This window comes from Loxodonta africana, chromosome 20 (genome assembly GCF_030014295.1).
Source record: "Loxodonta africana isolate mLoxAfr1 chromosome 20, mLoxAfr1.hap2, whole genome shotgun sequence".
Taxonomy (NCBI): domain Eukaryota; kingdom Metazoa; phylum Chordata; class Mammalia; order Proboscidea; family Elephantidae; genus Loxodonta; species Loxodonta africana.
This window is the reverse complement of record NC_087361.1, coordinates 52,977,052-52,992,184: the sequence shown is the minus strand read 5'-3', so window position 1 is coordinate 52,992,184 and position 15,133 is coordinate 52,977,052. Positions and strand designations below refer to the sequence as shown.

Genomic DNA, 15,133 nt, shown 5'->3' with positions numbered 1-15,133 from the left:
GGTATAAAGACAAAACAGGTATTCATAGATGGAGAAGTACAACCATGATATTAGAAAAAGCATTATTAAAATTGAAATAGGACAAGGTTTCAAAGTAAAGAGTAAGGACAGCAAATGTACTTGAGATTGGGGACAAAAATAGTCATGGGAGGCAGGGAACTCTGTTTTCAATGATCTTTAAGATAACAGCTTAAAATATTGGTGAGGATGGATGACTGAGTTTTAATAAAATTAATGAACAACACATAGCAGAAAACCTCTTAGATATTAGTTTAGGCAAAGATTTCTTAAAGATAATACCAAAACATAGCCCGTAAATGAAAAAAAGTAATAAATTTAACTTCATCAAAACAAAAAATGTCTGCTCTTCAAATGTCTATCTTAAGGGAGTACTAAGACAAACTACAGAGTGGGGGGAAATATTTGTAAATTTTATATCTAATAAAGAAGTTGTATCTAAAATATTTAAGGAATTCTCCAAACTCAATAATGAGAAAACAAATAGCCCAATAAAAATGTACAGAAAACTTGAAAAGGCCCTTCATCAATGAAAATACATTCAGCATTATCAATCATTAGAGAAATGAAAATGAAAACCACAATGAAATACTAGTATACACCTATTAGAATCAATAAAATTGAAGTCTGACGATATTAAATGTTGATCAACCTGTGGAAGACCTTAACTCTCATGAACTTCTGGTGTGAGAGTAAAATGGTACAGTCATTTTGGAAAACATTTTGGCAGTTTAAAAAACAAAAAAAATTAAACCTCCATCTCCCATATGATCCAGTCATCCTACTCCTAGGTATTTACCCAAGAGAAATGAAAGCTTACGTCCATTCAAAGACTTTTACACAAAGATTCATAATGTATTTGTAATTGCCCAAAATTGCATACTGCCCAAATTATCTATCTTAGTTATCTAGTGCTGCTACAACAGAAATACTACAAGGAGGTGGCTTTAACAAACAGAAATTTATTTTCTTACAGATTAAAAAAAAAAAAAACTGTTGCCATTATGTGGATTCTGACTCATAGTGACCCTAAAGGACAGAGTAGAACTGCCCCATATGGTTTCCAAGGAAAGCCTGGTGAATTCAAACTGCTGACCTTTTGGTTAGCAGCCGTAGCTCTTAACCACTATACCACCAGGGTTTCCTCTCACAGTTTAGGAGGTCAGAAGTTTGAACTCAGGGCACCAGCTCTAGGGAAAGCCTCTCTTTTTGTCAACTTGGAGGAAGGTCCTTGTCTTGGAGTTTCTGTTCCTTGGCGATCTTCATGTGGCTTGACATCTATCGTCCCACATCTCTGCTTACTTAATCCTTGCTTAATCTGCAACTTTATATCTCAAAAGAGATTGATTTAAGATGAAGCCTACACTAATACTGCCTCATTAACATAACAAAGAAAGCCCATTCCCAAATGGGATCCTAGCCACAGGTACAGGGATTAGCATTTACAACACTTTTTTTTTTTTTTTTTTGATGGAGAGGAAACAATTCAATCCATAACACTATCAATAAACACACTGAGTATTCCAGTGGAATACTGTACATCAATAAAAAGAAGTACTGATACATGCTCTGACCTGGATGGATTTCAAAATAAGTATACTGAGTGAAAAAAAGTAAATATTGTATGATTCTAAAATGTAAACTAATTCAAAGTGACAGAAAGCAGATCAATGGTTGCCTGGGGAAAAGGGTACAGATGGATGAGGGAGAGACAGGTGGAAGGGAGGGACCACAAAAAGCAGGAGGAAATTTGGGGGAGTAATGTATAATTATTATCTTGATGTGTGGTATATACATGTGAAAACATCAAATTGTACACTCTATTTGTGCTCAGATTGTTGTATGTAATTATGCCACAAAAAACTGTTAAAGGAAACCCTGGTGGCGTAGTGGTTAAGAGCTATGACTGCTAACCAAAAAGGTCAGCAGTTCGAATCCACCGAGCGCTCCTTGGAAACTCTATGGGGCAGCTCTACTCTGTCATATAGGGTAGCTGTGAGTTGGAATTGACTCAACAGCAATGAGTTTTTTGGTTGTGGTAAACTGTTAAAATGTATAGACGAAGGGAAGAAATTGAAACCGCCCTTGTAAAGATAAAAGGGCACAATTCTTGCACTTAACTATGACAGTGGCAGGAACAGCTTCCCCTAAAGTGTCTTGAACACAGGTGTGAAAGGATGGGCTAATGACTAGGCAACAGTTTTCTAACACCAACTGTGGAAAGTTCTTGTGTGTGAATACAGTGGCAAAGCAGGGAGCAAAATTTTGTTCAAACCATGTATGAACCATAGCTTCCACCCTCAAGAAGGTTAAAATACAGGAAAAATGGAATTGAAAGTAAATTGCATCCTGACTATTTACCCAGGAATCTACACTGCTGGTCAGGCAGTTGCAATTTTTCCAAGTGATTAGAGTTCAATAATTGACACATAGCACCCAACAGGAGGTGCTAAATTAGGTCGCTTTGTTACTCTTCATTATGCCTTAGACTGCAGTGGACTGGCTCCAGATAATTAGTTGTCTGTTCTAAGCCAACCTAAGGTGAATATTAACCCAAACCCAATATTAACCAGGGATATTAAAATGGGCAGGAGAAAAACTGGAGAAAAGTATGAAGTCCCCCTGAATCTCCTTCTATCCTTACACTATTTTCTATTTCTTAAAAGTTGACTTTCCTTGTTGAAAATGGAAAGATATAAAGGAGCCTATTGACTTGATTAATAAATGCCAATTTTTATTTGATCTGAAAAACCTAAATTATATTGTGTGAATGTTACAATTTTAGTCAACAGATGTCCATTAAGGATCTCCTAAGATCTATTAAGATTTACTAATATCTATTAAGAATCTCGATGGCACTAGATATATATAATGATTAAGAATCTACTAAGAACAAAGATAACACCTGTTCTATTAGGGATGTCATAGGGATGACATCAATTGATGCTTATAAAACACTTAGAAGGATATCTGGAATGTACTAAAGACTCAGTAAATAGTAGCCAAAAAGAAATAGCACACATACAGAAAGAATTATTTCCTTGCACAGCGAAGGTGTGTGTGTGCATGTGTGAGAGAGAGAGAGAGAATTAGGCAATGATAATTACACAAATTGAAAGGCTGGAGAGATTTAGGTTGGTAGAAATGGTCTGTAAATAATTTACAAAGGAACAGTAATTTAGCTGAAGCCTGAATGATGGATAAAATCAGAGAAGAATTATTCCAAGTGAAAGGAAGAATGAATGAGGTGATGATGTGGAATAACGGGAATGTGGACTAATTAGAGACGTGAGTAGATAAGCCAAAAAAGCAGAAGAGTGCCTCTATTGGGAAACACAGGAAGGCCAAGTAAATATTTCGACAGTTCTCTGTGAACAACAGGGAGTCATTGATGTTTTCATGTGACCGAGTCACACGATGAAACTAATTTTTAGAAGCATTAATCTAAACACAGTGTTGAGGTTAAGTAGAAGACAATAAGATAGAAGTCAGATATGCCAGTAAGAAGTGTATTTATCTAACAAACAGGAACAAAACCTTGAACTTGAAAGATAGCAGCGATAGCAGAAAGGGAAAATAAATGAAGAGACACAATTTTATATTGGGTCAAGGGAGAGAAACATTATAATAGGTTTTCTTTTATTCCAGTCTATGCTGCTATTTGGAACAAGGTTGAATTCCATGATATATTGTTTAATCATAGCACTTTCTTCTTAAAATCAGTCTCTGGATCACCAAGCCTGCAAAATAAAATCTCAACTACTTCCTTGATGGTTGTATGTCTTTCAGAATATGAATCTAAGTTTAGTGGCTACGGCTCCCCTCTAAGAATCCTCTACTGAAAGACTGTTCCATTATTTTTTTTCTGTCTCTGTATTTTTTGCATAAAAGGAGCCCTGCTGTTCAGTGGTTAGAGTGAACAACTGCTAACTGAAAGATTGGTGGTTCAAAACCACCAGCGCTCTGCTGGAGAAAGATGTGGCAGCCTGCTTGGAAACCCTATGGGGTCGCTATGAGTTGGTATCAACTCAACAGCAGTGGGTTTGGTTTTTTGGTTTTCAGTATACTTTTTGCATAGCCCATAGATGCAGAGGTGTATCTGAGGAAAATGGAGCCTATGCAAGCACTAATTTTGCCCCTGTCCAAACATCTGACACCCATCTTCTAGATAACTTTATCATAATATCAGCTCAAAAATACAAGTCAAGCTCATTAACCTTTTACTTAACACATTATGGCACTACATGAAAATGACAACTATTCCTTGCTTTCACTCGTGAAAACTGATCTATGATGTGCTCAAAGTCATTTCTTTCTGTTTCTTCTCCATCTCAGCGTAGCAAGATCACACAGTTTGCCTTGACTCATGGAGCCTCTCAAATACCAAACTACTATTTTCAACTTGCTGAATGATCTCTCACAGCTGGCGAAGGAAACTACTGAGATGGTTAATAGAAACTGCTCAGTGGTGCCACCCCCTCCACATGGCACCCAGGGCACATGCCATGCCTGCCATACCTTGGATACACCTCTGCCTGAAGTCTCATCCTCTTCCCCAAACGGCCAGTTGTTTCTTCCCATTCTTAAGAATTAATTTCAGATGCCAACTTTTAGGTAATGCCAATGAGTTCTGTTTGTCCTCCTCTGTACCCCTCTTAGAGAATTTATGCTCCTTTATTATCACACACACAAGGTTGAACGTGTCTGGAGAGCAGAAGCCAGTTATATCTGGGTATCATCCCCAGCATCTTTCGCAATGTTTTACACATCCTTGATGTTCAATAAACATCTGCTGAATGAATGACATGCCTGTCAGTTATGGTCATACCCTCACTATGTATCACGCTCTGAGGATTCTTTGTATCCAACAGAGGGAGATTAAGGGTTCTATAGAGTAAGAGAGGGAAGGACCTTTGGCTCATTAAAGAAAAAGCAATAAAGTAGGTAAACCTGTAGTTTACAGGTACCTGCAACGATGTAGGTGTCAGGCTCTTGCTTATAATAGAAAAGAGCAGGCATACTAATGAGATACCTGTTGTGCCCAAATAAACCCTTCCATGTTAGTGGCATAGTCACTCTTCAGTAACGTCAGCTCAACATGTATTATTTTAAGGTAGAACTTATATTTGGGGGACTTCATTTTCTGAAATGCTGTAGATATTTTCAAAGTGTTACTTATCAATAATAAGAAAAAATAGGGTCTCATGGATGATACTCTTTGGGAAGGAGTAGAGATGCAAAAAATAAGATAACAACAACAAGAACAGATTATCTTCAGTGTTTTGCAGTTTACATTAATTTTGTATTATATCTCAATATATTTAATCCTAAAAATAAAACTAAAAAATAGGTATTATTAATATTCCCATTTTTTCCCAGAAATAATACTGGTTGGTAATTGGGGTTCAGGGAGATTACGCAAATTGTCCAGGGTCACACAGCTAGTAAATGACAGTATCAATACATTCAACATAGTGCCATATTTCATACTGAAAGGAAAAATGTTTCATTGGTCAAGAAGCCTTTATTCAAAGGTTTCGCTTAATATCAATTACTACACCTTTCTAAATTTCAAATTTTCGCATAGGAACACTTGGAAGAGTAAAATGTACTATATAAATTTGTGAGGATAAAGTGACATTTCACGCATGGCTGTGAACACCACAAGGTCTATCACATAGTAGGCAATAAATAAATGCTGGTTCCCTCTTCTGCAGTCTTTCTCCTCATAGAAAAACACTCGTATATATTTTTTTATATACAAGCACCAACTGTCGTCGAGGCAACCCTGACTCATGACTACCTATGTGTGCCAGAGTAAAACTACTCCTCAGGGTTTTCAATGGCTGAATTTTTGGAAGTAGATCACCAGGTCTTTCTTCTGGGGTGCCTCTGGGTGGGCTCATAATTCCAACCTTTAGATTAGCAATTGAGTGTGCTAATCATTTGTATCACCCAGGGACTCCATGCCTACATATATTGTTGTTAGCTGCCATTGAGCTGGCTCCCACTCTGGCTACCTTTTGTGTAACATAACGAAATGTTTCCTGTTCCTGCACCATCTTCATGATCTTTGGCGTGTTTGAGTCCATTGTACTACATATATAATACGTATACGTACAGAGACATACTTACACGGGTGTCAAAATGATATAGGTCTTAGGCTCTTGCTTATCATAGAAAAGAGCAGGCATAAAGTATTGATGCACAATTTTGACAACCATTCAGTTAAAGATGGCTTTACCTATTACTAACGCCATTCAGCTGATGCAACCAGGATTTCACAAGAAGGCTCCATCAGCTGGGTACAAACAGTGTCAGACAGGTGACAAAGGCCTGGGGCTATTGAAACACATTAGATACAAATCATGGAAGGGTAATAGCCTCCAACCTAAAATACCGAGATAATTTCCACATGTTGGGACAGAACCTCAGAGACTATAATTTTCTTTTCATCTTTTTACCTCTGGTAGCAAAATCAGCCTGTATTGCCTCATAGGCAATTCATAAATTCTTCCCCCTCTGGACTGAGAAAGACTTGATAAGAGTAGGTGGGTTCAATGAACACTAAAGTAGAAGAAATTTTGTAACATAAATTGAATTTTTAGCCAAAGGGAATTGGAACTGAGATTCAGCAGATAATTTAAGTTCACGCTAAAGTAGCCACCGTTGTCCCTGGATTTGCAGGTATATGGAAAACAGAGTTGGACCATTGAAAATAAGCCAAATCATGCATTTTAAAACTTCCTTGCCATACAATTTATTCCCAAGTAGCCTCCAAAATACTCATACTTAGGAAGGTTATACTTTTAGCCTGTTGCTATTGCCTGTGTAATACAGTTAGAACACCTCTTTTTAAATTAATGTCAGGACCAATGTAGGAAGCAAAACCAAATCCATGTCTCAATCATTATATCTTATTTTTGACCATAAACAATAATTTGCAGCTGGAATATAAGTACACCATAAAATGAATAAGCTTAAAAAATCACAAAAAAAATCATGTCACCAAACTTTCTTTAAAGAGTTCTGCTTATTTGATTTTGCTCAGGGCAGGGTCAGTAATTGTAAATGAGCCCAACTATTATTTATATTAAACAAAATATTGCAAACAAAAACCAAGCTTACAGCTTGACTTAGCATTTTTTTTAATTGAACTGAATAGATTGAACACAAATTTTGTGAATCAAGATGTTTTGATGGAAAGTCACTTCCTACCAGGATTCTGAAATAAAACAAAAAACTGGGCACATGGACTTTTTCTATATTATAAAAACAAACAAACACATTGCTGTTGGGTGAATTCTGACTCATACCGACCCTGTAGGACTGAGTAGCGCTGCCCCATAGGGTTTCCAAGGGGTAGCTGGTGGATTCAAACTGCTGACCTTTTGGTTACCAGCCGAGCTCTTAACCACGGCCCTGCCAGGGCACCATATCATAGTACTTTTAAGCTCTTTCTGCTCTAAACCTTATAGGTTATAGGATTGCCCACTTTCTTTTTCAACACATTTGCTTCCAAGTTACTTACTTCAGCAATTTCCAAAATGAATAGAATTCTCCTTGTCGGAGAAACAATTGCCACTGTTTCAAAGATGTTTCCTACAATTTTTAAAGACTATTCTAAGACAGGAATTCTGGGAATGTTTGTCCAGTGGTGGTTATCATTGGAATAAGTATATGGCCTCTAAAATGTCTGTTTTCGTTGGATGATTTAAGAAGGAAAGATCCTATTAAAATTTTAGCTACACTGGTTTATAGCCATTCTTTATCGAGGGGAAGCTTTGCAAGAAACATTGGGTTTTATGGGAGGTGGGAGTGCCAATTTCTGAGCTATAATGATGAGTTCTGATGCAGACTTCATACAACAAGGAAGAGAGTCTGAATACAGAACCACCGCCTGCTAGGGATATATAAGGGTCAAACCAAGTGAGGGCACAGTCAAACTAGAGACACTTACTTCTTTCTACTCAACCACAGCCTGCTCTAGAAACCTCACTATGTCTTGCCACAACTACTGCTCTGGAAACTATAGCTCAGGATCCCTCAGGAATATCTGCCATATTCCTGTCACCTCCTCCAGTGCCCTCTGCTCTACCAATGTGAGCTATGGAGATGCCTTCTGCCTACCCAGCAGCTGTCAAGGCAGTTCCTGGCTCCTGGACAACTGCCAAGAGACCTGCAGTGAACCAACCAGCTGCCAGCCAGCCAACTGCGAGCCCAGCAACTCTAGCTGCCCTTCCACTGCTTACTATGTGCCCAGACCCTGCCAAGGAACCAGCTTTCTTCCTGTATCTTCTTCCATCTCAAGCTCTTGCTTCCCAGTCTCCTGTAGACCTCTGAGCTATGTGCCCAGTGGCTGCCGTCCATTGAGTCCTCTGCTCTACAACAGCCATCTCTTGGGCTGTGCACCCATTGGCTATCGACCACTGAACTGTTTGCCCAACAGCTGCCGACCCCTGAGCCTCCTCACTTACGGATGCCAACCCTTGAGTGGTTTGGCCTGTGGTTCGCAACCATTTAGCATTGTGTCCAGCAGCCTCAGACCCCTGAGGCCTCTCTCCAGTGGTTGCCAACCTCTGGCCCATGTTTTCAGTACTTGTCGTCCATCTTGCTCTGCCCTGGGGTACTAGTAGCCTGCTCATTCCAGAAAGCGACGATGCTGAGAAACCTGGACCGAAATTCACACTCTGGGGACTTTTTGCTTCTTTATTCGTAGTGACAGTTTTTTCTCAGTTTTACTCTGCCTGATCAAATGCAAGTTGCTCATTTCATAATCTTTATTCTCTTCATTTCCCTTTGACATAAAATAATTGGTTTATGTGCTATTCAATGTCACTCAGGTGTGGAAAAATTATTTGGTTCGTATTGTAATAAATTAGATTAAGTCACAATTATGTATCTGGGTCATCACTGTGTCTTTGCTTATTTTATCATAACACAGAAATTACCAACCTGCACTGCTTATAAAACAAGTGAGTAGGACAGGTGACACACAACCATACGTTCTTACCTGACAGCAGGGGAATAGCTCGATGGCTTATTCCTCAAGCTACCTTCTAGATCTCTGAGCCTATGAACTTGAAAAATGCAAAAAGACCTTGGTGGAATTTATTTTGAGAAGGCAAGACTAGGGATCACCTCTGTCAGCCCTCTCTCTTCCAGTGAACACACTTCCACCAAAATGTTCTAATTGCATACTGAACCGTATCTCATTTCTGCTTAGATCTTTCATGACTTCATAAGAGAAAACCCCCTTGGCACAAAGTCTGGTTCCCTTCCTTGTCTTCCTTCCTACTATGTCTCTGGGTTCATCTCCTACTGCTCAACATTGCAAACGCTACCAGATGGTGTCAGATGAATTCTGACTCATGGCGACCCCAGGGTGTCAGGGTAGGATTGTGCTCTATAAGGTTTTCAATGGCTGATTTTTAGAAACAGATTTCTAGGCTTTTCTTCCTAGGTGTCCCTGAATGGACTCGAACCTCCAACATTTTGGTTAGCAGCCTAGCGTGTTGACCTTTGCAAATGCTAAGACCTCTCCATATTTACAGGTTTCCAAATGTGCTGCTTCTTAGAATTTTCCATCCTGTTGCATGTCGTCAAGAAGACCAGGATACACTTCTGCATTACGTCTGCCTTGAAAACTCATAGCATGATTTTATTTTTTAAAACCCTGCCCAAATTCATTTATTACCCTATTGATTTATTCAACAAAAATGTATTGCCTGACTATTATATGCCAAGGCACCTGTGCTAGAAAAATAGGATACAGAGGGGAACAAGACACACTTCAGAGTTTGTCAGAAGTTATACACTCTTAGCTTCTGCGACATATCTTGATTAAAGATACATTTTTCCTTAATCTACATAAACAAGTGTGGGGGTAGAGATTTCACAAATTAAAACTAAGGTTGTTGTTGTTAGGTGCCATAGAGTTGGTTCCGACAGACAGCAACCCCATGTACACCACAAGGAAGCACTGCCTAGTCCTGCGCCATCCTCACAATCATTGTTATGCTTGAGCACGTTATTGCACCCACTGTGTCAATCCATGTCTTTGAGGGTTTTCCTCTTTTCCACTGACCCTTTACCTTACCAAGAAAACCCTGGTGGTGTAGTGCTAAGGCTGCTAACCAAGAAGTTGGCAGTTTGAATCTACCAGGCTCTTCTTGGAAACTCTATGGGGCAGTCCTACTCTGTCCCATAGGATTGCTATGAGTTGGAATCAACTCGAGGGCAGAGGTTTTGGTTTGGTTTTTTGGTTTACTTTACCAAGCATGATGTCTAAGCTATGGTGTAAAAATGCAAATGTTCAGCTTTTTGAGAAACTGGAATATCTGGAAAAATGTCTAGACTACATCGAAAAAATCTAGAAAACCTGTACCTGTGTTCAAGAAAGACAATGACTGCCAGAAGCTAACCAGCAGCTGTTCCTTTCAGACAAGGCACAAGCCTCCAGTTCTCACAGTCCCATCTCTCCCTGTGTATTTCCTGATACTGAAGCAGAATCCCAGATGTCCTTTACCATCCCATGCATGTTGCTGTTTTAAACCCACTCTAGTTCTTTCTTTTGCTTTGCCTGCTGCCTTGCACTGCTGGACATATTGAGTTTGTGACATCAGCACTCCTCTGGTGAAAACTTCCCCAGGCCTTCTCCTTTCACCTACCCTAATGAGAGCATCACTCTTTGACTCGACTTACCTTTTCTCTCAGTCATACTTCCATTGTTGATCTTGTCAGGCTGTTTATTTTTACTTGTAATGAGATTTTAGTAAAAATATTCATACACACTAATTTGTACACAGAATCAGAACTCCACCGAGGAAGGCACTCTTCTGACTTCTAACTCCATACGCTAGGTTTTCCTATTGTTGAGCTATATACATGGAATCATACAGTGTCTATTCTTTTGTACCTGGCTTCTTTCACTCAGTAATGTATTTGTGAGATTTGTCCGTGTTGTTATGTGTACCAGTAGCCTGCTGATTTTCTTTGATGTATAATATACAGAGTGCTAATATACCACAATTGATTTATCTTTTCTGCTGTTGATGAGCACACGAGTTGTTTCCAGTTTGGATCTATTGAGGATAATCCACAGAATATTCTCGGATTCTTGCATGTTTATTTTGATAGGAAGACATTTCTATTGGTAATAGGAAGACATTTCCACTGGTAATATAAACAGGAGTGGGATTAATAGTTTACATAACCCACGGCCATCCAGTCAATTCCGATTCATAGTGACCTTACAGAACAGAGTAGAACTGCCCCAAAGAGTTTCTAAGGAGCACCTGGTGGAATCTAACTGCCGACCTTTTGGCTAGCAGCCATAGCACTTAATCACCATGCCACCAGGGTTTCCAATAGTTTATATGGCATGTGCCTATTCAGCTTTAGCTGATAGCACCATGGAGATACCCTGCATTTATTTCAACGTTGATTTTCACTATCAGGACCTGAGAGTTCCAGTTATTTTACATCCTCACTAATACTTGGAATTCCTGGTGCTCTTAGTTGTAGCCATTCTAGCAAGTGTGTATGTGTCACAAATAGTGGTTTTAGTTGGAATTTCTGTAACGTCTGATGGGGTTATTTTTCATGTTTATTGGCCTTTTGGATATCCATTTTTGGTGAAGTAACTGTGTATGTTCTCTTCATGTTTTTAATTTGTTTGGCTGTATTCTCCTTAAGTTTGGAAGAGTTCTTATGAAATCTAGCTATTCACTCACTTTTGGCTATATATATTTTTTGATTATTTTCCACCCCACTACTGCTTAAGCACCTTATTTTCCATTAGTCCAATTTATCAATAGGGTCACAGACAGTTAACGAGCTTGGCTACTAACCTAAAGTTTGGAAGTTTGAGCTCATCCAAAGGCATCTTGAAAGTAAGGCATGGTGACCTACTTCCAAAAAATTCACCTATTAAAACCCCATGGAGCACAGTTCTACTCTGACACACACAGAGTCTCCATGAGTCGGAATTGACTTGATGGCAACTGTTTTAATAAATCAGTATTTTCTTTTTTGTCCTCTTTAAGAAATCGTTCCCTACCCCAAATTCATGAGATTATTTTATTTTAACTATTTTAAAAAGCTTGTTTGTTTTACTTTCAACATTTAAATGTACCATCTATCTAAAATTTATTTTTGAGTGTGTTTGTTTATGGTGTGAAGTAGGTGTCAAAATTCCAGTTGAACCAGCACTATATGCTAAAAATATTCTCCTTTTGGTCTGACTGCGGTGAAGTGCCCCCTTTTCTCATAAATCAAGTGTCCATATATGGGTGAGTCTATTTCTCAATTCTCTCCTCTCTTCCATTGGGCTATATTATATCGGTACCATGCTTTCTTTTTTATTGTTTTATTTTCATATCTGAACTCTTCCCTAGACTCTGAGCTTTTTGAGGGTTACCTTTGTGTCAGTACACGATTAGATTCTCTATAATTGTTTGTTTATTTGGGTTAAACTGAATTATGTTTAGATCCAATGGTTCTGGAAGCTAGAGAAAGAGGTATCAAGGTTAAGAACAGTGATGATGAAAAATTACAGGTTTTTTTCCCCCCTCCCTTTGGAGTTTTAGTCTGTGCTATCTTTCTTGAGGCTTGGTAGAAACAGGTTTTCAGGTCTCATCTCCCTCTAGTTCAGAATTCTAACAGCTGGAAACCTACGGAGAATTCTGTATCCAATATCCCATGATTAGATAGAACCTGTTGGTGTTTATTCATTTGTCCATGTGTGATAATTTTGCATTGCCAGATACTTGTCGGGTTTCTTATTTAATTACCTTAATATCTGGTAAGGTTGTTAAAATTGTTCCTAATTTAGCCAAGATCATACAGATTACAAATGACTGATCTGGGATGTCCACCCAAGTTGTCTCAAAGTCCATGTTTTCTCTACTAAACTACATCACAAATTTTAATATGAGTATTTGTCTATTTAAGCCAATTAGTGCCAGGTCAATATATCAGTTGACTTTTACTACCTTCTGTCTTCATAGATATATTTCCTGTGGCTCAAATAGTGGAGGATAGATCTTTATGGCTATTTAAGTTTTCTTTATTAATATCCAAGTATTTTTATAAACATGTGTTCCTTGTGATTAACCCTGTGATTACAGTCATCTCTAAATGGGATGTCATAAGGACAGACTTCCTTTTGCCAAATCATGAGCTCAAACAATACATTGCCCTACTAAATAAACCATAATCAAGAAAGCATGTGAGATTTCCATTATAATCAAATATGAAGCATCACTATTATCTCTGAACTTTAAAATTAGACTCCACGTACCAAATATGTGAGGAGAGACACAGGATCATCTTCTTGCTTATCATACCTGAAATAGACTGAGAAACGATAAACATTTTATCCATAATAATGGTTAGATTAAACTTTAAGTCAGGCGTACACAGGAAAACAATGCAGCCTTATCCTAACAGCTTGTTCACATATTTTGAGGGTAGAATTTAGAATCTGGGTCTTCTCAAAGTTTATCTCATAATAGTCATTTTCCAGTATAATCAGTAATTTATTCATTCTCCACTAAGGTACTATTTTTGCTGAGGGAATTTTCTTTGAATTGGAGAAGGCGATGCCATTGGGAGTGGTTATTACAGGGTGTATAGATTTCTGGTTTCAGTTCAAATATGTAAAGAGCTAATAACAGCCATTCCCATCCTTACAGCAAGAAAAATCTGAAAAGCCTAAAAGTCAAAGACTTTTCTTGGACCCATCAGAAAACTGAGGTTGCATGGCCATCAGAAAACTGAGGTTGCATGGCCAATAAAAAAAAAAAAAATTTTTTTTTTTTTTTATAGCAACCCCAAAATCTGCAGAGACAGGTGAATCTGGAGTCATACCAAGATCTGCTTAACGGAAACAGAAGCTGCTGAAGCTATAAGGAATGGGGACTAGCATGAGAGTGAGAACTCCAGGGGATTAGAATCTTAGAGGTACCTCACATATCCATGAGCTTGTCCAGGAACTCCCCCAGGTTCTCTTGGTGAAGAGTCAAGTGGGATGCCTTCATGGCTCTGGCAAAGGAAGGTGAAGAGTAATCCTAGTGAAATATGCCCAGAACTTCCTCCAAGGCAATGACCTATTCCCCAGGAAGAAAGACTTTACCAGAGCCTTATCTCACCTGAGGAAAGGGCATTTCTCTCACTCCAGCCTTCCCTATACTTCCTGTATCACCTAAGTTGATGAGAAAAAAAAGCTAAGGAACACCTGTTACAGTCACAGGCCAGGTACGTAGACCACTAAAAAGACTGAGATTTGATCATGAGATTATTGAACTCTTCCTTCCCCCACACCTACCAGCACACTAACAAGTCTGCAGTATAATAATACTGGATTACAGTTGAAAGAACTACAAGACACAGGTTCTCTCTGAGGAGTAGAATTTAAGGAAGCCCAAAGTGAAGACCAGAGACAAAAATTAGAACACTAGAGGAAGCCAAAGCCTCTGGTGCAAATAGGTACAGCAGATATTTAATGTAGCCCAACTCCTAATCAGATTACTATGAAACTCACACTAAAAGCCCATACCTGGTACAGCACATCTATCTGTCAACAAAAAAATTACAGGGCACACCAAAAGGCAACGAAAAACACAGTTGGAACAAACAAATTAAGCATCAGCATCAGATGATTGGAATTATTAGACAGGAAATTCAAAATAAGTACGATTAAAATATTAAGGGATTTAATGGAAAAAGTGGGCAACATACAAGAGCGCATGTTAATGTCAGCAAAGAGATAGAAAATCAAAAGGAAATGCTAGGAATCAAAGATACTGCACCAGAAGTTAAGATTGTATTTGATGGACTCATCGGCAGAGTAGACACAACTGAGGAAAGAATCAGCGAGCTTGAAGATGTGTCAACAGAAATCTTCCCCAACTGAAATGCAAAGAGACACAAAAAAGACAGAACAGAATATCCAAGAACTTTCAAAAGATGTAACATACACATAATTAGAATACTTAAAGAAGGAAAAAAACATAACAATGGCTGAGAACTTTCCCAAATTAATGACAAACATTAAACCTCAAATTCAGGAGTCTCGGAGACCGCCAAGCAGGAATGAAAACAATGGCAACAA

General features: G+C 38.5%; 1 protein-coding gene across 1 annotated transcript; it reads left to right on the top strand.

Annotated features, from left to right (window-relative positions):
- Nucleotides 1-7,690: 7,690 nt before the first annotated feature.
- Nucleotides 7,691-8,651, top strand: LOC100675848 (keratin-associated protein 26-1). Its single transcript, XM_003410171.3, has one exon. The coding sequence runs from the start codon at nucleotides 8,019-8,021 to the stop codon at nucleotides 8,649-8,651; it is 633 nt and encodes a 210-aa protein (XP_003410219.1). The 5' UTR covers nucleotides 7,691-8,018.
- The last annotated feature ends 6,482 nt before the right edge of the window (nucleotides 8,652-15,133 follow it).

What these genes read in the sequence shown, in the direction of transcription:
- LOC100675848 (XM_003410171.3), top strand. Translation starts at nt 8,019, where the DNA reads ATGTCTTGCCACAACTACTGCTCTGGAAACTATAGCTCAGGATCCCTC.